This window comes from Neofelis nebulosa, chromosome 18, assembly GCF_028018385.1.
Source record: "Neofelis nebulosa isolate mNeoNeb1 chromosome 18, mNeoNeb1.pri, whole genome shotgun sequence".
Lineage (NCBI taxonomy): Eukaryota > Metazoa > Chordata > Mammalia > Carnivora > Felidae > Neofelis > Neofelis nebulosa.
In genome coordinates, this window is record NC_080799.1 from 13,736,161 (window position 1) to 13,761,282 (window position 25,122).

At 49.6% G+C, this 25,122-nt stretch overlaps 1 protein-coding gene across 6 annotated transcripts in view; it reads left to right on the forward strand.

Annotated features, from left to right (window-relative positions):
- AUTS2 (activator of transcription and developmental regulator AUTS2) overlaps positions 1-25,122 on the forward strand; it is a 1,133,525-nt gene that overhangs the window by 1,040,703 nt on the left and 67,700 nt on the right. For all 6 annotated transcript variants that reach the window (XM_058710837.1, XM_058710836.1, XM_058710839.1 and 3 more), the window contains one exon: positions 4,489-4,540. In XM_058710837.1, the coding sequence (XP_058566820.1) occupies positions 4,489-4,540 (52 nt within the window). The remainder of the gene's footprint in view (positions 1-4,488; positions 4,541-25,122) is intronic.

The following is a 25,122-nucleotide window of genomic DNA, read 5'->3' on the forward strand; positions in this document are numbered from 1 at the left end:
GCCCGCGAGCGGAGCGCGGGCCGGAGCCCAGCCAGCCCCGGGCGCTCCCCGCCGCCCGCCCGCCGCCCGCGAGCTCCGGCCAGGAGGCGCCGTCGGCCCCGCGCAGCCCTCCCGGCGCCCCGGCCGCTGCAGCGTTCCCGCGCCGCGCCCGGCGAGATCGGCCCCGAATAAAGACTCCCGGAGCGTCTCCCTCCAGCGCCTCGGCGGCGGCGGCGGGACCGGGACCTCTCGGGCCGCGGCGCTGCTGGAGAGGCGGGACCGACAGTCGGGGAGCCCGAGGCGGCCGCCGGGGAGAAGCCGCCGCCGCCGCCGCCGCCGCCGCCGCCGCCGCCGCCGCCGCCGCGCGCCCTCCTCCTCCTCCTCCCTCTCCCTCCTCCCTCCCTCCGCACATGGTCTCCTTTGTCCTGTCGCCGCCGCCGCCGCCTCGCTCTTAGCTCCGCGCGCCGCGGCCGCGGCTCGGGCCGCTCCTCTCCGCCTCGCCCGCCCGCCGGCCCGCCCGGGACGCTGCTCGGGTCCCCGCCGTGCCCGGCCCGACCCGTGCGCCGCAGGAGCGGCCCGGAGGCAGCGGGCGGGCGCGGATCGGGCGCTCCCCCCGCCGCCCGCCGCCCGGCCTCGGCCGCGCTGGATGTGTGCGCGGCGCTGGCGCTCGGCCGCCGCCAGCTGCTGCTCTCGTACGGATTTGGGTCCCGTGCATCCGCTTTCAGACTTTCGCGAGGAACCGAGGACAGACTTGCGGACGCAGCCCGGTCGGAGTTGGGCGTTTTCTCTTCGTGTGTTTGGCCGCTTTTCCCCCCTGGTCTCTGCCGATCCCCCATCGTGAGCCCTGCTAAGGAACCAAACCATGAACTTGGGGCTGACAGGACCGCTTAACCCTTTGCGACCAGGTAATGCAGCCCCGGGGGCGCGGCTCCCTCGCTCGCCGCCCGCGCTCGGAAGGGAGGCGGCCGGGTCGGGGGTCTTTGTTGCGGCGGCCGGGCCCGCGGGCAGAGGTGGCAGGGGCGGGCGCCTCGCGTCTGGCGCGCCCGGGCCCCCCTTCGCCACCCCTCCTCCCTCTGCCCTCCCTCCCACCCTCCCTCCGCGGCCTGGCCGCCCGCCTTTGTACTTTCCTCCGTGGGCCGGCCGGGGAGCGGCGGCGCGGACGTGCCCGGCAGGGCCGGGGGGCCGCAGCCGGCCCGGCGCCTCCGCTCCCGAGGGGCTCCAGCCGGCCGGGGACCGGGGCCCGGGCCGGGGCCTGCGCCCAGTCGGGCTGGAGACCGAGGCGCGGCGTGGCGCTGCCGCTCCGAGGTCGGGATCCCGGCCCGCACGCGGTGCCAAGGGAAGCCAGAGGAGGTCTGGGCTCGCGATCGGCGGCAGTCGCTGAAAGAACTCGCGCTTAAGTTTCGAGGAGGCTTTTCTTCCCTTGTTGGGAAGTCCCTCTTCCTGCGGGCGCGGGTGCGGAGGGCGCCCCGGGGTCTGCGGCCGGAGAGAACGGAGGTGGCCCTCGAACCCGAGCGGCCGCATCCCACCCCCGTCTGCACGGAAGGCTCGCATTCGTTTTCCCATTCTCGGCGCTCTTTCCTCCAATCTGTTTGACTTATTAACTTTTCCCTAAACACCAACTACGGCCTCTAGTAATTTTTTTAGTATCAAAAAAAAAAAAATCTCTCCCTCCCCCCCCTCCCCCCATTAAAAAGCAGCCAAAAGAGAGCTTTGTTTTTCTGTCCTTTTTACATGCAGCCACTTTACGCCCTCACCCTCCCAAACCGAGCGAGGGGCGTGAAGCGAAATGAGGGCAAAATGTAGAAGTCCTTAGCGTGTAAGGGTACCCCTGTGTTAAAAAAAGGAGAGAAGGGAAACCTCGACTCGCCTCTCGCTCACCATGTTTCCATTCGACGTTCGTGATGGAAAAATAAAAGTAAAAAATCGGCCAGGAAAATGGCCCAGGTAGTACAAGGAATTGCAGACTTTTTTTTTTTTTCTTCTAAAAATCATGAAAAAGAAAACGTCCCCAAGATAAAGGGCCAAATAATTTACACAGATGCTTTAAAGGCAGAAGTCGAATTTGGAAAGTTGGTGGAGGAAATGTAAAGGATTTTCTTGTAGTTTCCACTTTAGACTTCGGCCAAGAAGCTCCTTTCTGACTTCTCAGGACGGTGGGCCGCCATAGTTTCAACCACCTGGGTGGGAGAAGGAAGGGATCCAGAATCATTTTATGATTAGCCACTGTCCCATTGCACTGATTTTCTTTGGGGTGTTTTCCTGCGGAGGCTTTTTTTGAGGCGGCCCCTTCCCCAATTAGAAGAGGCATCGTTTCAGGCTTTGTGACATGCATCAGAAAATTAAAGGGCTCAGCTGTTATTAGCAGGCACACTCCTAATCTTCTCTGAATATCCTGTCAGACTTAGTTCCTTAATAACTTACCGGTTGGCATCATAATCACTTTTCCTAAGTTCGCTTCAGATACAAGGAACACTTAACCGCCTCCTTGAGAATAGCGTGTGTTGTGTAGACCAGGGGAGCCGACAAAAGGCCACAGCCCCAAGGAGGTGTTTCAGACAACCGGAGGGCCTGTTAACCTGCAGCTTCTGTCCTATTGGATCTCTCTCATACACCCACACAAATAAAAACTCAATCGGGAACCATTTCCTTTCCTCACCCACGTTCTCTGCATTTGGGGTGCATTTGCATTTATTGTCCTATTTCTTTGGGCCAATTAGACAGATTTTAATAGGGAATCCCTGTATCTGCAAAGGTGATTTCCGTTTTAAGATGATTTCATTGATGGACTGTTTTTCTTTCTCTTAAACGTATCAGCCGGAGTTTGTTTTTAGAAGCCATGAATTTAACATAGCCCTTCCAGTTTAAACTGAGATGCTTTTGCATTCAAGAATGGTGACATAGGCTTATCTCTGAGTTGTTAGCAGGGAAAACTCACATTCCTAGACATCTCACTACAGATAGCAATGTCACAGCACTATTACTGTAATTTTTGCCTTTATTAACAATCTTTCTGACTTGTTTAAGGCATATTTTGTTTCTTTCTCCATGCCACAGTTTTTTGGCAGCTTATTTTTCTGAAAAGCTATTGTATAGTTTTATTTAATTACCTCTAAGGTGTCAGGAAGGCCTTTGGCATATTTTTTATTCATACAAAAAAATTTTTAAAGCTATCTAGGGTTTATTTTAAACGGTATATACATGTGTGTGCAGGCCAATCCTTGTTTTACACATACATTCATTTTTCCCCTTGATCTATTAATTTTCTGAACCACCTCTACAGTAGAGAGGTTAGGAGGAAAATAAAGGGGGAAATACTCATAATAAAAATATTTTTTGTCTTTCTGTATCCCTTGCATTGAAAACCAGAATATGTTCCCCAGATATACATAAGAATATCTATTTTTCATCAACATAACACAGAAAGGCTAAATTGAGTACCTTCTTTGTCCCCAAAGTCAGCCCCCCAGCCCCAGAGTCACAGAATATGCTGTACTTGGGATATACCCTCCCCCCGATTCTTATAGTTCCTTCTATATTTATTCAACATGCTATGCTTTGCTTTGTCAAAATATGCATCTCTATGTATAAAGTGTGAAAGACAAATGATTTACAAGGGTTGCATGGCAAGGGTTACAGCGTAGCCATTGTAACTTTAAATGCAGGTCCATTTTCAGATTATCTTAGTGGGGATGCTTATTTTTACTTCAATTGTTTAATTTTTTCTAGAAGTTCTACAAATATTCCGTGCCTCTACAGCATTATGGCATTTTCCTCCAAATCAACTGTGTGTTTATTTTCCAGAACATTAGTGTATAATTTACCCTGGCTTTACTCTTGCTGTTGAAACAGGTTTATCTCACTTTCCTCAAGCCCCTGTAGTAATTAGCAGATACGATTCTAGAAAATGGGAAGGATGTAACGCTTATGGCATGCATCGTGTCAGGTTTGGGGGCAGGTCAGCTTGCTCCTGTTTCAACACCAAGGTCGTCCTGGTTTGCTAGGAAGAACAAGGATCTCGAGGTCATCGGCTGAATCTTTAAATTAATTTCCGGAAGTGCTAGCCATTACTTTTTAGTGAGGAAAAGCATAGCGTTAAATAATAGGCATTTCTGGGTTGTGAAAGAAAATTGAAAAATAGGCATGTCTGTACATCTCAAAGAAAAAAAAGCACCATTTCCAAAATAATGATCTGTCAACGAAATTGCAAAATCATTATGTGAATGAGCTGAATTGCTTTGTGTATCATCTCATAGAAATATGTTTTGCACAGATAATATGTCTAATAAGGACACGTTTTTAAAATCAGATTTTTTCCCCCAGCAAAGAGCTGCACTGCAGGTCTGTCTCGTGCAGTCAAATAGCGCCACCTTATGGACGATTGGGGGAAATTGCTGCTTTCCCTGTCAGGTTTTGCTAAAAATGTAGTGAACTGGTTGAAAATCAGTGATGATGGTGATGACAATATTAACGACCATAATCACATTTTTTTCTCCCTTTCTTGTTTTTCAGGCATCAGATGCCAGCTCTGAAAAGCTCTTCAATACTGTTATTGTAAACAAAGGTAAGACACCTTCGTTCTGAGCAATGGCTGATTTTTGTATTTGTTTCATTGTCATTGCCTAGAAAATCAGAATAAAAAACAAACGGTCTTTCATTTTTCACTCTGGAGCCACGATTCACCCTGTGTGTTTTTGCCTGAGACAGATTCTGTATGCTTTGGTGTTGTATTCCAGAATGGTTTCTTTTTGAAGAATACGCTGAATCCTTATTTAAATTGATTTGACCAAGAAATCACTGCTATCTATGTGAGTTTAATTTAATGCAGGAAGCGGTAATGGAGAATAATAGTTCTCCAAATGCCTTCACTTTATTGTTACTTATCAACTACCCCGCAGTCGGAGAACTATAAATAGAACTCTAAATAGCTGATTCGTCCTGCAGACCCTGATAACCAGTGGATGTTTAGTATGCACTGGCTTATGGTCATAAACCAAGCCTCAGTCTGCTGTGGGCTTTCGGTGAAGTTCATAAACGAGCAAGAGGGCAAAATTTAAATATGTGCTGTCCCATTAATTTCTTCCAAACTGCAATGTCAGACTAAGACAGGCTAATGATATAACAGTGCATTAAGGGAAAACTTGTCCTCGATCACTGCAGTTTTCATTTGTAGCAGTGTTGTTGGAAATCACGAAATCGAAGGGAGTCTCCAATCACTGCCTTCGCAAAGGTGTATAATTGGAAAGGTATAAATTACATACACTGAGTGACTTTCTCCCCTTCGCTGTGGAACCTGATTTGGGTGCTTGCATGGTCGATACTAAATACAGACGGGGTGCTGTCTGTGGTAGTCTCCTGCTGTTGTTACCTGGGACCAATGCTTGGTACAAGTTACAGAGTGGGGCCTCCCTGGAGTGGAGGAATTTGAAGCCACTTCCACATCCGCTTAGTTGCCTTGGCTAGCATTTTTGCAAGCTGGGTTCAGTAAGACACATTTCCAAGTGCCGGGTTTTTGGTTGTGTTTTTGTTTTTTGTTGTTGTTGTTTTTTTTTTTTTTTTTTTGAGCTCCCAGATGATTTCAGAATTTGAACCCAACTGCCATTTTAAATGGTACATTATGTTTAGAGTTCCCTTGAGGTGTCGATGCTAGTGTGATTGCTGCTACTCCCAGAATTATTGTCACATTGAGTTTTTATCTTTTTTATGGCATGATGGAGTATTCCGGTTTTATATGTCATCATATTTTTTGATGGACTGGAAGTTTGTATAAATTTGTTATCCATAAGGCTAAAAGCCCAATAAAAGAAGATGTTTGTGGTTCATAGCATGCAGTGCTCATATGTACAAATGCCTAATTGTTTATTGCTCGTTTTGATGAGGGAAGGGGATGGGTAGACACTGGTGGATCCAAATCTGGGTGAGAGAAGGGGGTGGAGGAGGAGATAAAAATAGGACAGGGCCTGGAAAGGAGGTCTCAGGTGCCCCCCGCTCCCCCCCCCCCCGCCCCCCACAGGACCTCCAGCCCCAAGCTTCCCTTCTGCTTCTGCTCATTGGCTCCAAAAAGCTTTGGAATGTGTGTCCCCTCTCTGGGATCAGCCCTAGAGTGGGAGCTGGCTCCGTTCCGGGACCTGCGTTGAGGCCCTTGCTGCCCTCACCGAGCTGAAAGGCTCTCTTCAGGGAAGTTGAAGAGTGATTGATGAGAATGGCTCCCCGCAGCCCCGACTCCCCCACCCCTGCCCCCCTTCCCTTTTCCAATCAAACGTTTCCCACATTCTTATTTTTGTTTACTTACAGAGTGTGATTTGTGGCATCTATTTGGTTGTGAATAGTCATCCCCCTGACAGGGTGCCTTTCTTCTGAGCTGCTTTTCTGGGGGTGATTTAGTTGCCTTGAAAGGATTAAGGTTTCTTTGTGTGCGCTAAAATCAACATAGGCTTTTTCTAAGCTTTGCTTGGGAAACCATACACAAATAAGCATTTTAGTTGATGGCAGATTATTCCTTTGCCCCTTATTTCCATCAAAATGGCCTTTCTTTTCTCCTCCAGAGTTTCCCTTAATGCCTTATGCTAATTCCTGTTGGTAACATGAATGACAAGAGAGGAATCAATGCAAATCCAGGTGCGGCAAAGTCGACTGACTGGTACCCAGCACCCGCCCTCCCCCTGGAGAGAAGGAGATTAGGGGGGCGGGGGAGGGGGGAACGCTTGGGGACAGTTTTGTTAAGGGGATTAGTATTCAAACTGCTAAATATCAGGAAAACAACTTCAAAAAGAGATTCACTGTAGAGTGATAACGTCAATAATTGCTTCAAGACAGGTGCACAGAGTCTCGATATGTGCTTGTGGTTTTTGCTCTGTTTTTACTCGGGGTAGTGGCAGTGTTTACTGGACGGATGGTTGACAAGGCCTTCAAGGAACTGTCAGCTTCGTGCACGTCAAGTTCAAGTTCTCCTGCAAAGCGGCCTGCCTGCCCGTGAGTCAGGTCTCCCGTCTCTGTCCAGTATTCTTAGCCAAGAGCAATGAAAAACATTGTAAGAAAGGGCACATTTACACCAGGTAACAAACACTACTGGCAAAATCTGCAAGGCTTCAGCTTATCGAACAGTCTAACGAGAGTGCAGGGAATCTGACTCCCTGGGACATATCACCTCCCCCTCCCGGGACTCCCACAGTGTTCTGGCCTTAGAGAAGCCTGGCTTTCAGCTGCTGGTGAGATTACGCTGCTGAGCCTGGTGGCGGGCAGATTTGGTCCATAAAATTTCACCGTGGGAGGGCAGTGCTAATCTCACAAGCTGATTGTGGTGGGGGCCGGGGCGGGGGGGCGGGGCGCAGCTTTGATGTTGGGCTGAGCAGTCTGGGGACCGAGCTCTGGCTGAAGCCGCGGGGGCTATGACCCGAGTCCTGTGGGTCTGTGAGCTTCAGCAAGCCATTTCGCCTCGTTAGGTGAGAATTTTCAACCATGGCAGAACCTCCTGGTCCTGCGCCAGCATCTCTGGTGGGGAGCAAACAATTAGTTGGGACGGGAGGAGGGGCTGAAGCAGAGGAGGGTACGTGTCACTTCTGCCTTTGGATTTTATTTTGACTTTTCTTGTATTGTACCGTCTGTCCAGTTTAGTAGAGAACTCGTAAGGCTCTTGTGTTTGGGGGTTGTGAATCATCGCTTTCTTCCGATGCCCTTAATCTCCCGTTGTAAAACGAATCAATCAAACAGCACATGCTTGCACGTACATGCAACACACCCAGTGAGAGCTGACCATGTCAGAAGAGGTGGGGAGGTAAGCCTCCAAATTGCAGGGCTTAGGGTTGTAGACATAAAAAAAAAAAAAAAACAAACTAAAAAACAACCAAAAAAAGTTGAACCTTAATCACGGTCATGGTTGCCTTATTTAATCTTTCTGTGTTTAAATGTTTACAGGATGTTCGTGTGAATTTTATGAATCCTTCTGTCTTTGTGACTCGACCATCTGCCAGAGAAAAAATTAATTTTCCCAGGGAGACAGACACACACAGAGAGAGACCGACCAACTTCTTGTCTGTATTTAGTTGGGTGAACTGGTATAGGAGCGACAGGATTGGTCCCCCAAATTCTGGACTGTGTATCCTTAAAAGGAACTCCGCAGTCAATTCAGTGTCTCCAGCCAGTATTTATGACCCTTTCTTCCCCACTCTGCGTCCTCCTCCTTGATGGTTTTGCCACTTTGCTCTGTAGGCAGAAATGCAGATGAGAACTTTGCTGTCTGTGCGTGACCATCTGGCTAAGAGAGTTAATCTCTGTCACACTCTGGAAGGGCCCCAGGGCAGAGCTACCTGAGGAGGAGAGAAGAAAAGCAAGGAAGCCCTGTCTGGGAGTTAGGTGTTCCCTGGAGCCCTCTGTTTACAGGACATCAGCCCTGGTGTGGGTCCCCGATCTAGGTCAGGGGAAGAGAAAAGGCCTGTAATTGCTACCCCTTCTCGCCTCAGAGCCCCCTTTTCCAGGACCCAGCCTGCAACCAGGGCAGTTAGAGAAGATGAGAGGTGGCCAAGAGGTGCATTTCACCCCACGACTTTCTCACCCCTTCTCTTTAACTTCCCCCCCTTGTCTCACATTTTAGTGTCCGGCCCCCTCCGCCAGCTTTTCAGGAGCCGGGCCTGGCCTAATGGACATCTGGGAAGGGCTAGGTGAGAATGAGGCCCCCAGATTTGTGCTGTGAGCACCCAGGGTCTACTGAAATGTGAACTTCAAAGGAGCACCCGCCCGCCCCTCCGCGGGACCCCAGCCCCCCCCCCCCCCACACACAGCCCAGCAGGCCAGCGGTGGGGAATTCTGGGGGAACCCGCATCCACCCTGATGAGCACCAGATGGAACACTGAGGCCACCTGGAGCTCTCTCTGACTAGAGCAGTTTGTCCTTTTCCAGGCCCGACCAGACTAGGGGACATACAGCCTGTCCTTGGGGTCGATTTTGCACGGAGGGTTTCCATGGGACACAGATGAGGTCGAAGCCTTCAAGGTAGTGGGGCCTTTGGGTATTTTTGACAGTGTGGTTTTATCAGCAGCATAGAAGGAAAAGCCGGCCAAAAAAAATTGGTGGAGATTTGAGAAGATGAGGTGAGAAAAAAGTCGCTAGACATAAGATACGTTAGTATCTATTTAACGGTGACGATCTCACCTCATTCATTATGTTTAGACATAAAAGGGGAATTCTTCGGTTTGATGACAAAATAAAAGTTATATTCCCACCGGGACCACCGTGGGCTTTTATGAAAAGCCCATCCCCTAAAACAATCCTGTGCTTTCTCTGTTAAGTGGAAACAGTGCAGTTGACCGTGGGATAGCTTTCTTTAAAAAGAAAAACTTGATGTAGAGTTTGAAACCCAGTTATAATGAACATATGGAGAGCATTTTACACTTCCTTGTAGTGTCTTGGGTCCCCTCCTAAGGAGAACAGGATGGAAAGGACATCCCCCATGTGCAGAAGAGCGAACTGAGCCAATTTCAGCGTCTGTGAATCAGTTGCGTTTTTGTCATGTCTTAAATCCTAGATAAGGGAAGACTGTCACTTTTTCTTTCTCTGGACCTTTTTTTGTTCTGCTTCAGAGCAATTTCTTGGGTCTTGAGGAGATAGAGATGTCTGATGTGTGGAAAATTAAATACTATTGAAGGGTAATTGGTGCTTGATTCAGACAAAGGAGTTATGAGTAGTTGGGGTCCTTCTACTACCCCACACTGCAAATAGCACGCAATCAGCTCCTTTTGTTATGGAAATTGACCTTCCTATAGGAGCCAGACTCTTACGCACAGAATTTGTTGTATAGAATTATTCCTTGAAAATTCTTGGAAACAGATGCCTTCTACAGTTAGCGTGAGACCACCAGCAAGGGTCTAAAAACCTTCCACGTTTTTGTGAGGAGAATGTTTCTCTCCCGGTATTTTCCCATTAACTGTCGCCTGATCTTTCCCTGCCCTTGTGTATGGACAGAGATGGGAAATCCTGGGTATTTAAATGTTGGATCCCATCCCCGGACATTTGGGGAAGGGGTGGGAGATATTCTGAGCATGCAGATTGATCCCGATGGCGTTTTTGGAGAACTCGGGCGGCGAGGCCCCCCTTCCAGATAAAAAGTGGGCCCGTTTTCTGGATCCAGAGCCACCCCTGTGAGCTCGAGATGACAGTGTAACCGCCCCCTTCCTTTTAGTCAGATGATCAGACTCCACTCCATTTACTTTGGAACCCACTACAGCTCTCTTCGCTTACTCTATCCGTTCGCTCGCTGCTGTCCTCTGAAAGAATGTTCTCCATCTTTGGCAATATTGGCCAAAACCCCCCAAAAAAGCCTGCCTGCTGACCAGCCCCTCCCTTCAGTCCATTCATATTTAACGTTTTGTTTCGCCGACGCTGTGGTATTTGGTTGTGTCAGAAAAAGGAATAGGCACTCGTTGCGATTAAAAAAAAAACAAAAAACGGGGGCGCCTGGGTGGCTCAGTCGGTGAAGCGTCCGACTTCAGCTCAGGTCACGATCTTGCGGTCCGCGAGTTCGAGCCCCGCGTCAGGCTCTGGGCTGACGGCTCAGAGCCTGGAGCTTGCTTCCGATTCTGTGTCTCCCTCTCTCTCTGCCCCTCCCCCGTTCATGCTGTGTCTCTCTCTGTCTCAAAAATAAATAAACGTTAAAAAAAAAAAAAAAAAAACAGCCAGTCTGTTCTGGAGAGTCTTCAGTGAGAGCCGTTCTATGACAAAGGGCCTCCTCACTAGTGACACTTTCAAGTAGAGGGGTCAGCTCCGGGCCTGGAGAGTTTCCTGCACGGAGGAAGCCTGTGGCCATCCCGGGCCCTCTGGATTATTTCTAGTTTCTGACAACTGCAGAAAAATGTTGTTTTCTCTGAAAATGTATGTTTATTTAACTAGGTTTCTTTTTGCTTCACAATCTGGATTCTATTCAGTCAGTTACCACTCCAATTAACTAACAATTATTTAACATTAACAGTAATTACAGACGCCAGTTAAGCGCCTACAGATGTCAACTGTTAGCTTTGTACCTAATCACTCAATGAAATGGAGAAAGTTCAACAAACATCAATTAGCCAAGCAATTAGTATGAGTTAGGAAAGAGCATGTTATCATGTGTGAGCTGATTCAATTTATTTTATTTTGGCAGTAAAACACACACAGGCAAGCAGCAGTAAGTTCCTCAGATAAGATAAAACGCTATTGTTTTGCAGCTTACATAAGAATTCTTTCCTTTCCTGTGCAGAAGTCAAATACACTCTTGCCTGGAATTTATTTCACAAACAAAATTTGTCTCAATTACTCAGAGAGCCCAGCAATGCTCAGGCTTCAGGAAGCAACTTTGGTGAATTATGAATCCAGCAAATATACTGTATAAGGATATGTCAGAAATTTCACTGGAGAAATGATTGATTCCCACTCAAGTAATCTCCTTCGTGCATTTCGGATTTTTACGGGGTTTAGTGATGTTATTAATTTCATGGTGCCTGAACTTTCGCTCAGCTGTCTTTGATTTAGCCCGGGGCAAGCATCAAAGTGTTTTTACCTTCTCGCCCAGCCTGTGCTTTAAAAACGGGGAAGCGGGTCTCAACGGCAGACCCACTTTGTGAATCCACCAAAGACATTCCGGGCCTCGATTCAGAGACCCCCCCCCCCCCAGCCCCCACCCCCACCTCCACCCCTTAGACTTGACTTCCATCAACCCACCGAGCTTGCCTGGACTCAATGGGGCAGTGCATTCCAGGTCCTGATTCTGCAAGGTTGCCCGTAAATGGGTGTTTGGAGATGCGTTTTACCTCCAAGTGGAAAGCTGGCCATGAATGGCTGTGCCTCTGGTTCCCCTCCTACAAATGATTTCTGGCTAACTTTTGAAGCCTGTGGGTAGGAGTAGAAGGAGCCAGTCCTCCGTGGGGCGCTCTGTCAGGTCACTGTGGGTGTTAGGCGCAGAACTTTCCATCCGAGCAAACCTCTCAGCAGTAGAGGTTCAGTCCAAGAACTGAAAAGTAAATCTTCTGCCTGGTACAGCTTCGGGTGGAGGGCCAGTGTGCCTTTCTGTTGTGAACCTCGTGCCAGTATACAGCGATACAACGAATAGTGGACTCTCCTGGCCGGTTCTGGAGGGATGTCTTTGCCCTTGTACATCAATAAAGAGGGTCTGTGTTCATCCGCTTTTACTGCACCCCATGCTGCAGACGCCTGCAAGATTAAAGGTCAGCTGCGGACGAGCTGAGGTTCATCGTCTTTATTCCAGGACCCAGGCCAAACCAGCAGCCCCCCATCGTGCCCAGGGCTAGTCATCTTGGTAGAGGGAGGAGAGTAGACAGAACCATAGAATTTGGAGGCAGCGTGTGGCATTTCTGACCTTCTCTTTGGCCAGAACAAGTGCCCAGGGCTTTCTCCACCACACCGTCCCAAGCTATTTTATGTCCCCTGGATGTCGGTAGGACCCTGCCCTCCATGGGGGAGGGACCTTCCCGGGTGCCCAGGGTGTATCCTAACACCCAGGTACCTCCTTGTCATGGTCCCTACATCTCCGCGGGGCTCAACTTAGGGCATCTCTGATCTCCTCCCCTTCCAGTAAGACCACATTCCTCCTTGTTTCTACTCCCCATGCCCATTCCTGTGCCTGTAAGTGGACTTGTCTTTACTTTTAGCCAGATTTTATTAGAAGTGACTAAGGACTTTCAAGCATTTCCCTAGCAACCGATGACAGCAGCACGAGGCCCAAATCCACACCGAGGCAGGCGGGGGGCCTGTTAATAGGAGGAGTGTTCCGTGGGCGCGCAGAGCCTCTCTGACCCTCGTAAACCTTGTCTTATAAAGGAGGAGGTTGAGAGCACATCATTGCTTTTTCTAAGAGTCCTTTTGAAGAGGGAAATGTCTCAAGTGTGCCTGTTAATAGACTGATGTGGGAGGTGGTTATATTTGGATACCTTTAAAAGCCACTTGGAAAACATTTTCCCCCTCTTATCTATCACCTTTCACATCCCAGCAGAGTAACACTAAAACCTAATTTTAGCCAGGATTACATCACGTTCTCATTATCTGTTTATGGCCAGGAAAGGCTTTTCCACGGTAAAGCTCCTCTCGCAGGAAAGCCCGGCGGTGTCATTCCTCTTGTTCTGTGGCAACGTGTGATTTTCCAAGTGTTGACTGTCCTCTGCTAGACTTTTGCGGCTCCTCTCTCAAGCCTTCTTGATTCGGAAACTTTATCCCTGCACGCGGTTTGACAAGGAGTCCCCTCTGGAAATCACATTTGTCAGCTGTTAAGTAAATGACGTCAGTGTTGATTCCGTCAGCTGGTGGCTTAAAGTGGAAGCCATATTGAAATTGGTTCTTTCATTCAACACCTGTTACGGAGCACTGGCTGTGGGACACGCTCGGGAGATACGGCAGTGAACAGGTCACATGAGACGTACGGCCAGAATAGTACAGGCCTTAAACATTTTAAAATTCAACAAGAGGCTTTTTAAGTGGCAAAATGGGAAAGAAGCCACTCAACTAGCTAAGAAAGCAAAAATAATAACCTTAAGGCTTTCTTGGGAGGAGACGGTGCTCTAGGATGAACCCTGAAGGCTCAGCAAACCAGAAACAGACCAGCCCTCAGTAGGCTACAGAAGATGTCATCTTTCTGAGAGATGTGTTCTGTGGGCACAGACTGGCCAGTGTTAGACTAAAATCTGCCCCCGTCGAGTATTCCATTTTAACAGTCAATCCTGTTGTCAAATCAGTTAAGCTATTGCAAAAATTGGGGTGCATTGTAAAGTCCTGGGGATTGCCTGTCACTGGGGCCTTTTGGTTTTGTGTTTTCTCATTTAGAGTGTGCTGCTTAAATTTTTGCCACATCAACATACTGCCAAGTGGGGGACTTGGCTGCTTTTAGTCACGGGAGCACCAGGCTCAAGTCTGAGTCGGGCTACTTGTAACCATCTGACTTGGTTTTCTTGTCGGTAACGTGAGAAAGTGGGTTGGACTTCAAAATCCCTTCTAGGCTCTAAAGGCCAAAGTTTGCTTCGGAATGATCTAGGTCTTCTCAGAGCGTCAGGCTTGTGCAGAAGGCGTACAGTTCCCCAGAGAGCTGTGAGTGCTATTGAAGAATAGTGCCTGGTGGCCAGTACGGTAACTTTGGTCCTGAACTTGTAAGCAAGAACAGGGCGGAATAAACCTTTCCAGGAGGTTTCATGTCCGAGAAAGATCTTAGAGGGAAGAGGGGGTTGAACCTCAGGGCTGAGGGAAGAGGGAAAGGGACGGGAGTGAGCCGGCTCCGGTTTGAGTATCAACGGTTAGGTATTTGCTTCCAGAATAGGAATGACGATGCAGAGTCCTTCTCTGCTGGTCTGCATCTTGAGTGGCTGATGAGAGATGTTTTGTCTACTCCAGTAAATGTTTATAAAGCCCCACCATATAAAGACCTTAGGTCCCGGGTTCCTTCAAACTTGACTTCTCAGGTGGAAAGACAGGACCATTTCCAGGGATGGCTGCAGGTTAGAGGAGGGAGGGGGGCAGGGGGTCAGATACCAGAGCAAGGCCCTGCCTTAGAGCACCCCAGGGGCAAGCTGCCAGGCAGCTTCTTTTTCTAGGAGTGACTCATTTGAACGATGTGAATCGAAACGAGGGTTGGATGGACCGTTGTAGAAAATGGAGGGAGTGTCACCACCTCGCCATTTGTCTTTCGCTGTCAGTGGACGCGGGCACACCAAGCAATTCGTCAGAGCTCGGCTTCCTCAAAAGTTAATCTGGGCCTTCCGGCCTAAAGCCATCTGACTTCCTGCTTCTCTTCTGCTAGAAGGTGATGATAACACCGACTTCATTCACTTGCTGTCTGCTGGATTTTAGCTTGATTCGCGCTAAACTTGTAAACGGGTATCCGGTGGAGTTAGGTTAATTGTATTGTTACCAGAGCCGTGGCGTGTCATTTAGGAAGAATTAGGTTTGTCTGGGCCGTTGCCCTCACTTTCCAGTGTGGAGATTGATAACTAATGAGACACTGGTGGTCTTAGAAAGAAATTCCAGGATTAGAAGCAGGGACACAGCCGCTGTGGGCTCTAGTCGATGTTCAATTCTAAAGTTTTCTTTTCATGTTTACTTATTTTTTTTTTGAGGGAGAGAGAGAGAGAGAGAGAGAGGGGGGGGGGGGGGGGAAGGGCAGAGAGAGAGGGAGACACAGAATCCGAAGCAGGCTCCAGGCTCCGAGCTGTCAGCGGAGAGCCTGATGTGGGGCTCGAACTCACGAACCGCGAGATCGTGACCTGAGCTGAAGTGTGGCGCTTACCCGACTGAGCCACCCAGGCGCCGCCTCGAATGTTCGATTCTTTTTTTTTTTTAATTTTTTTTTTATTTTTATTTTTTTTTTATTTTTGGGACAGAGAGAGACAGAGCATGAACGGGGGAGGGGCAGAGAGAGAGGGAGACACAGAATCGGAAACAGGCTCCAGGCTCCGAGCCATCAGCCCAGAGCCTGACGCGGGGCTCGAACTCACGGACCGCGAGATCGTGACCTGGCTGAAGTCGGACGCTTAACCGACTGCGCCACCCAGGCGCCCCTCGAATGTTCAATTCTAAACCAAGTTTTGTGGCTTCAGTTTTTCAGCTGGCCGTAGGGCCCATGTTGCCCTGTCTCATGGCCTCTTCCCAAGATGTTAGACATCAAATCAATTTGTCTTCTGCTCCCGTGGGAAGGAGAGACTCCTGACTGAAACAGGCGGCTTGGGGGGGTGGCTGTCCATTTCTCCTCTGGCCTCGCTGACCATGGATAGCTGGTCTTCGCCCACATCCCTGTTACCCCTGTGCGGTCGGGGCCTCACCCCCCCCCCCCCCCCACCCCAGCTGGCCCTGCCGGTCGGCCTGGTACCGGGTTGGTGCCTGGTTTCAGCCGTCTTCCTTCTCAGGGCCCTCCGGGTGGAGAGAAGACAGCTCTTCCCCATCCTCCTTCTGTATTAGCTCCGGGACAAACTTGAAAACTGCCTACTGTAAGGGTTTTCTTGGCAGTGGACAAGTTAAGGCCGACTTTCTGAGCCTTCTCAGCATCCTGCCACGTATCTTATCTTATTCAAATATCCTAATTGCTACCCGGGCTTCTCAGCTGCACATCATCCTAGCACCTAACTGACAAAATAGGCCTTCACCTGAGGGCCTCATTATGCTTTCCGCCTGTGCATCAGGCCAAAAATACCTCCACAATACCTGCTCGACATCCTGGGCTTCCAAGTGACAAACAAATAATTGGGTGAAACAAACCCTGGGCGCCAAGCAGCTGCCATCGGTGCCAGAGCACAGAGGAGTCCGCGGCAATAACACTCAGGCGCTGCCTGGTTCATGTCAGAGCGGATCTTTGAACAGTGGGTTGTGCTGACACCAGACAATGACAGCTTTTTGGAAATGGCATGCTAGTTACCGCTGCAAGTGAGGCCTCTCATGTAGACCGTGACAAGCAGCTGTCATTTCCACGCAGGTGAACAACTGACATCCTACGACAGGGAGGGGCGGGAGGCAGGCGGCCGGCTGTGTTTGGAGGGCAGGTAAGGCCGGCCCGCGGAGAGAAGGTTCTCGAGGCCTGGCGGTTGTGGCAGCAGCTGGCCTCCGAACACACGCACCCGGGTCTCCCCTGTTGCCCCTTCAGAACTTTTCTAAGAAAGGACGGCGGAAACAGTTTCAGCTCTTTGAGGACAGCACCAAGGTCATGGTGCCAGTCCAGGGCCCAGCCCAGCGTGGTTCAGGGTTTCACTTACAGTCCCTCCCTGCGTCCCTCCTCGTCTTCTTGAGGTGTCACGGATTGGGCTTCCGGGCCCAGTACTTAGTTTACAGAATAGGGAAAGGCGAAGTCTGTGCTGATAAGGAGTGAATCGGGTGGAATTCAGGTACAGCACCGGGTCTGGACCAGCGGTTCTCAAAGTGTGGTCCCTAGACCGGCCCTAGCAGCATCCCCTTGAGTAGTAGTTGGAGATGCAAAGTGTCCTATAGAACTGGGAACTCCAGGGGGTGCCCTGCAGGTGATTCTTGGCAGGGCGCAGGTGACCCACAGTATCACTCGGGGAAATCCATACTCTTACGGAGCAGGGAGTAGGTCTCTTCGTTGTCGGGCAGCCTTTTTGTTGATCGTTAACATCAGAGGCCCCAGACCTGATCAAAGTCACGCTGTGCACCTGCCACCGGACTCACTGCTGCCCTCGTGGTGGATTCGCAACCTCATTCTCTAGCCTGGGGAGCGGGCCCCCTCGAGTACAGGGTGGCTGGCTGGGCCAGGCCTGAAGGTAGGTCTGCATCAGAGAGGGAAAGTCTCGAGTATAATGGGCTTTGGAACCATGACCTTGGGCCAGCGTTCTGCTGTAACCAGCTGAGCTAACTTGCTCAGCCACTTCTCAAAGATAAACTGTTCTGTCCAGTTCCTGGTTGGCAGATACCGCCTCACAGACGCCCGCTTGCCACCTGCGCGAAGGGTTATCACAACACAAAGCACACACGCTCGGCTAGATGTGCCGTGATGACCGGCAACTATTCGGTAAGCAGAGTGCTGTGCAGGGCCTTCTTGCAACTACAATAGCCAGGATCAGCAGCGTTCTGACATCTGTTTCCCTTTCCCTGCAAGGTATTGTCGAGTTTGAAACCTACAAAATTAGACCGACTGCGTTGGGTTTTCCCCCAAAAGGCGATTCCCCTGTGAGGTTTCTGCAAGCCCCCTGAATATTAAAGCTGTTTTTGGATGTCCTTCGGGAACAGACCTCTTCCAGGACTAGAAGTGTTCAAGTAGGGGTTCTCAAATGGGAGCCCACCCCCCGGTTATCTCTAGGGCTTGAGAAGGCATAGGCTGCTGGTCTCCTCACACCAGGATTCTTGACGCATAGAGAACATCGGAATGAACCCCCATGTGTGCACTCTGTATACAGCTTTGGATTTACCAAGGTTGTGCCACGATGGATTTTAGGTGACAAGGGTAGGTGGGGTGGTATCTATCCTCCCTCCTGTATTGGCGAAGTATTTTAAAGCTCGTGTCAGGGATCATGTCATTTCACCCCTACGTACAGGAGTGCGCATCTGCTTACAAATTTGTTCTTACACGGCCACATTCTGTTACCATTCTAACAAAGTACGATAATTCCTCAACATCAGTGAAACACCCGTCCCCAGGGCCATCTCCCTGATTGCCCCACAAGTGCCATTGTCCGTGATCTGTTCCCAGCAGGATACAAACCCGGGTCATGTACTCCTGGTGTTAATCTAGAGCCTGCCACCTCTCCCCAGCCTCCCAGTTTTTTCAAGTCAGAGACTTGTTGCAAAAACCCAGGTCACCTGCTCTGTACGCTGTTCCGCCTTCTAGAAGCCCCTGTGGCATCGTTTAGTTTATGGCTCACATTTCCTGTAAGTGGAAGTTGGCCCTCAAGCTTTGACTGGATTTGGGTTAGGCTTTTGGCAAGAGAACGCCATAGGCGTTGTGGGGAGGCTCACATGGCCTCACATCCGGGTGACCAGCGTCTGGATGTCCAAGTTTTAGCGATGCCAAGATTGTTCAGTCAGTTCCGGTTGTGGCCACATGATGCCTGCATTGCCAGGTACCCCATCAACCTTCCATCTAATGTCTTCATCCATGGACAGTCCTTGCCCGACCCCGTGTCCCATTAGAGATCGTCAAAGGTGAAAGTGAATTAAAATGCAACGTCCTAAAATTGGGGCATCTGGGTGGCTCAGTCAGTTAAGCATCCGACTTCGGCTCAGAACATGATCTCGCGGTTCATGAGTTCAAGCCCCGCATCGGGCTCTCTGCCATCAGCACAGAGCCCTCTTTGGATCCTCTGTTCCCCACCCCCACCCCCACCCCTCACCCACTCATGTGCAAGCGCACACGTTCTCTCTCAAAAATAAACAAACATTTAAAAAAACTAAAATAAATATTATAAAATGTAACATCCTAAAATGGAAACCTTGGAAATTACGTTCTAATGGGATGAGGGGGTCTAAGTGACTTGATTAAAGAAAGTAGGGAAAAGTAACATCTTACTTTGATCTAAACTCAGTTGGCATTCTTGGATAATCGGATGATCCCGACTGGGTGTTTTTCTGGAAGGAAATAGGAGGCTATGCACATATACTGAGTACCTACGGTGTGCCAGGCAGGTTTATGCCGATCTGTTTCATCCACCCGGTAGCCTAGCCAAGTAGGTAGTTTACATGCCAGAAAAGCATCCTGTGAGTGGCAGGTGACAGCCAGTTGTTGGGTGCGGCCTCCTGGCCTCCCAGCCTCACTTAGGTTCCCTTAGGTTCAACAAATAAATCGAGCCCCTCGCAGCCCCGCATCCCTCCTACTGGGCGAGCCCAGCCTGAAGGAGAGAAGCTTTGATTTGGCCAGCTAAAAACGGCCTCTTGTGATCAACAGTTTCCCACTGAGCCTGAACTCTCCGTGGTCGTGGTGTAGGCGGGAGAAAACTACTGACGATGCGGTCCCTGAGAGGCTGGATGGAGGCCGCCGAGCAGGGAACGGCCTCAGTTTTTGCGTGGGTCACACGCACTGAGCCGCTGGCTTTTACAGAAGATGGGAGTGTGATGTTTCACCCCCCACACGCATCCCCAGACTTTATATAGTTACAGAATCAAAGTTACGTTGTTGATGAATAGAAATTAAAGTGGAAAAGGGGTCCAGGAGCCTCAAGCGATCAGACGGCAGTTACGCCCGGGAATCCTAGCGACTTTGTTAGAACTGCTCATTTTGTGACTGCTTGGAGCTTATCACCACCCTTCGGCGGTGGGCAGATTGACACGTGGCAGGGAGAGCCAACGGGGCTCTGAATAGGAGGACCCTCGTCCCTGCTTGAGCCGTTTGCTTTGTTCTTTCTAAAGCCCGCTAGCCCAGTTTGAGTTTTCTGGTGGGAGACGTGCAAGAAATCCCCTGCTTGTTCATCCATGTTCTGCAAAAATTTGTCTTGAAGACCTTCAGACCCTCACCGCGCCTGGTGCCGACCTTTGCCTCGTGGGTACCCGTCGGCCTCCTGGGCGGTGATGCCCTTTGGGTCAGAGCATCACTTTAAACCACGGTTTTCTTTGCCAAATGCTCTGTGGAGGTATGTGGACCCTAAATACACTTACTTGTAAGGTAACCCTTGCCGCCACTCCCTCCCTGAGCATTCTGCCACATCCCGTGGCCAAAGTGCCGACTGCACCGACGGGCTAGTTGTCTTACTTCCTTCATTCCTGCCCCTGGGCTGCTAAGTGTTCTGGAAGAAAATTGAGCTGATGACTGTGTACATTTGCACTTTCGAACCTCAGCTGAACTCTTGAGGGCATCTAGACCCGTCTCCCCTCCCTTCCTTCATTGGTTGGCCCTGCTCTCATGCTGTCCCCACCCCACCAGTGCCCTTTCTGGGGAAGACGGAGGGCCTCTGCTGGGGAACAGCCCTGTTAACTCTTCCAGACTCAGAAGGTCTCTTTTTCTTGACCAAGAGGGAGCGGGGTCTCCTGCCTCCTTCCCTGGCTGGCCTCCATCAGTCAATATGGCTTCCCTGTCCCCTTGTCTGTCTTAGCTCCCCCGTCAAGCCTTTCTTTCCCTTTCTACTGGCTCATTTCCCTCAGTCTCTTCAGAGGATCCTTAGCCTTAAGTAGCAAACAGCAACAATGACGACAGACAGATCTAGTCCTGCTTCTTCAGGTACTTAAAACCAATAAGCCTCTTTGAGGTCTTTCTCCCCCCCCCCCCCGCCCCCTCCCCCCTTCCTGTAAAATACCTTGCCTTTGCATCTCAGTTGAGTGACCTTTTAAGGTGCCTGTGTGACTTACTGTCCAGACCAGGACGTTCTTGAAAGAAAAACAGACTGCTGTTAACAATTACTTCGGGACGACAGGCCTAACCCTGGCCTGCCCCGCGAAGTGGGTGCCTGACCGGCCTAGTGAGAATTCACTTTCTTTCCATTGCCTGAATCCACGAGTCATGGGAGCGAATATGTACGGAGTCCTCACTGCGAGCCAGGCTTTGTTCTGATCACTTTATAGGGATTCACTCGTGGAGTCCTCACGGTACCCTTTTGAGTTAGATGGTGCGACCACCGCTTTGACTGAGGAAAGGGAGGCCACAGGCCGAGCAAGCTGCCTTAGGTTCTCCACCTGTTTGGTGCCTTATCCTCAGTCCTAACTGGATTTCAGCCCCAGAGGTCAGGCCATCCAGTATCCTCTGAGGTGTGAGCGGAATGTCCCAAATGTCTGTGCAGTGTAAACAAGAGAATCACCTCCTAAAGGAAGTATTTGTTTAGGGTTGCATAGCTCTAAAGGGCTTCTTAAGAGGAGAGAATACTTAATCCTTTTCTCAAATAGCCAGTGGGGCCTGGGTTAGAGCACGCAGGGATTACCCTGTCTATCGCTATTATTCTCTGAAACACAAGTTCCTCAAAAAGACCAGTGGAAAAGCCAGTTAGTTACACCCCACACGGTGAAACGCTGAGGGGGGGAGGAGGGTTGCTGGTTTTTCTCACCTCACCGTTTTCTCACTCCAGGAGGTAATTCGGGATGGTGTCGCGGGAGAGCCAGAGTCAGCTTGGCCACCAGGTGTTAGGCCAAGAAGTTCTCGATCTTACCTAGGAGCCAGCACCTCTGAGGAAGGAGTTCAGGCCTCTCCTAAATCTCTAGCCTGGTGTCCCCCCTCCTTTCTGTCCGTCACCGGCCTGGCAGCCGTCGGAAAGCCTTTCCTGCCAAAATCTGAATCATTACCCCACGGAGTTTATTATAAGCAGATCCAAAGTTCAACATGAAGCCCTTTTTGTTGTTGTTTAATTTTTAAATGCCATCAGGCTGACAGGGGGATTTATTGAAACCTAAACTTACTGTGTTTGCTGTCAGATTCACAAGACTCAAGAGCTGAAGGAAGGGGTAAGCACTCCCGCCGCCTCGGGGCGTGTTAGAGCGCATAAGTCATTCACCCTGGTCTCAAAAGTCACAGGTCACCCCGGCTCAGTGTGTTGGGATTATGTGCCGGAGGAAGAAAGTGGCTGAGCGCCTTCTCTCAGCCTGGCCTCCGTCTCCTGTCCTCATTCTCGCTACCAAACCTCTCCCACGAGGAACCCCATCTGCCTTCTGTTCCTCACCAGTCCCACCCCGTGAGCCATCTCAGAATCGATTGGGCTTCCAGTAGCTGAGAAACTCCTGAGAAAGGGGTTTCCAACCCAGCACCTTGAGACAACACGACCCATGGCTCTACTGTGCTGGGAAAACCTTGTCACGAGAACTTCCCAGTTCTAGAGAAACCCATTCCAGCTCCCATGCCTCTGCTACAAGCGATGTCCCATGTGGTCAGATGAGGTTGTGGAGAAATACTTTGTGCCTGATAAGAGTGGAGTGTTTAGCAAGAGAGGTCAGCAAAGGGGTGTTTTGAGGTAACCTATAAGTACAAGTACAAGGAAGGCGGCCATTAGACCTCTCCGATCTCGTCATGCCCATAAATCAGATGAAAACCAAAGCCGCTTGCACTTTTCAATCCCAGGGATTTTTAAAACCTTGAGTCATCTAAAAAGACGACCGACAGCACCATTTGCTGAGACCCAGGTATATGCCAGCTGGCATATTGGTGCGCCCTTGGTACGCGTTCTCTCCGAGGGCACAGGAGCCCAGCAAGGCTGGCCCGCGTCACTGTTCTGTTCTGCACATGCTCAGAGAAACTACCTGCGGAAGGCCGCGTGCCTGACACGTGTTGGAGCCAGAATTTTATTCATGAATCCATCCATCCAGTGATCAGATGCTTGAGTGCCTACTTGTGCTAGGGACAGTAGACAGGGACATGGCCTTGCTCTTTAAAAATTTTTTTTTTTCCAACGTTTTTTATTTATTTTTGGGGCAGAGAGAGACAGAGCATGAACGGGGGAGGGGCAGAGAGAGAGGGAGACACAGAATCGGAAACAGGCTCCAGGCTCCAGGCTCTGAGCCATCGGCCCAGAGCCCGACGCGGGGCTCGAACTCACGGACCGCGAGATCGTGACCTGGCTGAAGTCGGACGCTTAACCGACTGCGCCACCCAGGCGCCCCGACATGGCCTTGCTCTTAACAGCGCATGGTTTCACGGGGCCCCTCAGACGCTGACTCCGGGTCTTTTGGACCACGACCTGCTTTCTTGCTTGCTTCAACGTTTCCTCCAAAGTCTTTCAAATTTTTTTTTTTTTATGTTGCGAAATTGCAAACTTGCAGAAAAATTAGAACAAGAGGACAGTGAATTCCCACGCACTTTTCATGCAGATCCACGAATTAACATTTTGCCACATCTGCCCTTTTTTTTTTTTACCTAAATCATTTCAAAGTTAAAGGTATCAGAATCCCTCAATATCCATTTCCTGCATTGCTTAACAAAACCTCACTACTGTTATCTCACCTAAGTAAGTTAACTGTGATTTGATCTAAAGTTCATTTCCAACTTTCCTTGATTGTGTCCAAAGTGGGGAGTCTGTGTGTGTGTGTGTGTGTGTGTGTGTGTGTGTGTGTACGTGTGTGTATGTGTGTACATGGGCATGTGTGTGTTTCAACAGTGGGCTCTTCTTTTTCCTTTTTTTTTTCTTTTCTGGATCTAAGATCCAATTAGGGTCACACATTTGGTTGATCTGTCTCTCTTTGGCCTCTTAAAATCAAATATTGATACTGAACTCCACCCCCATCCTTCCCCTCACACACACCTTTTTTTTTTCTTTAAAGTTTATTTATTTTTGAGAGAGAGAGAAAGAGAACAAGCAGGGGGAGGGCAGAGATGGAGAGACAGAGAGAGAGAGAGAGAGAAAGAGAATCCCAAGCAGACTCCACCGTCAGCATAAAGCTCAAGATGTGGGGCTCAAGCCCACGAACCGCGGGATCATGACCTGAGCTGAAACCAAGAGTCAGACACTTTGACTGAGCCACCCAGGTGCCCGCACACACACACACCTGTTTAAATTTTTTTAACGACGTCAACTTTTGAAGCATCCAGACTGGTGGTCTTGTAGGATACCCTACGTTACCGGTACATACCCTACATTGTTACCAGTAACTTTTTTAATTAAAAAAGATTTCATTTTCTCCCTGCTGCTACACCACTTTCACTGAGGACTCTAGATTACTTAGCCATTTGGTTTGGGTACTTGGAAGTAACTACCTTGGGAAGAATCTACATGTGCAAAATAACGGAGAGGCAGGGGGCTTGGGGCATCTGTGTACAGCATATTCATTGTATTTGGGATGCTATGATTATGACTTAGATGAGTTCTTGGAGCTCTGGATTCCGTTGGAATTTCAGGATTTACCCCCTTGCCTCCCCTCACCGTCCACGCCCTTCCCCCACCCACCCTGCAGAGATTAGCTTGTAGTTGCCAATAGCCCCGGAACTGGCAGACTGCTTAAGCCATAATCTTTTCATTAAAAAAGGATTTAACTAATTAGACTTGACTAATCAAGCTGGCAGGTTAATTGATAAGAGAAGTGGGGCTCAGGACCCTTAAGCTGGGAGTGAGTGTCCATGAAATTTAAATCAACGTGATGTCCACAGAAACATTATTCTTGGCAATGATTTTTTTTAAAAAATGTGTGTATGTGTGATCCCTTAGCAAAGCAAAATATCCCTTCCAAATTCTTTTTTCTTAATTTTTTTATGTTTATTTATTTTTGAGAGAGAGAGAGCACGTGCGCGAGCAAGTGGGGGAGGGGCAGAGAGAGAAGGAGACACAGAATCCTAAGCAGGCTCCAGGCTCTGAGCTGTCAGCACAGAGCCCGATGTGGGGCTCCAACTCACAAACTGAGATCGTGGCCTGAGCCAAAGTCGGACACTTTACTGACTGAGCCACCCAGGCGCCCCTCAAATTCTTCAAAGATCTTTGATGTATTTATATATTTTAGATCTGTTGTGGGTTTTAAGGAGACGTAAAGTGTCAGGTCCTGAAATAGTGTTGTCTTTTTATTTTTCAAGACCCAGTAGGCATGGCCATGTGGCCATGCCTTTACAAACGGACTTTTCATTTCGGCTTATTATTTAAATGTAATTAGTTCTAACATAAATCGGAATGTTAATTACAACCAGTAATTTGGTGACATGTCAGAATTAGAAGGAGGAATGTCCCAAAGTGGGGAGGTGGGGCTGGGAGTTGAGAGCAGATTTCTTGAATCACCTGCAAAGGGTGATGCTTTACATGAAACACTTCTCCCTAATCTACCGTTAGTCGTGCTTAACAAGGACAAATTTCC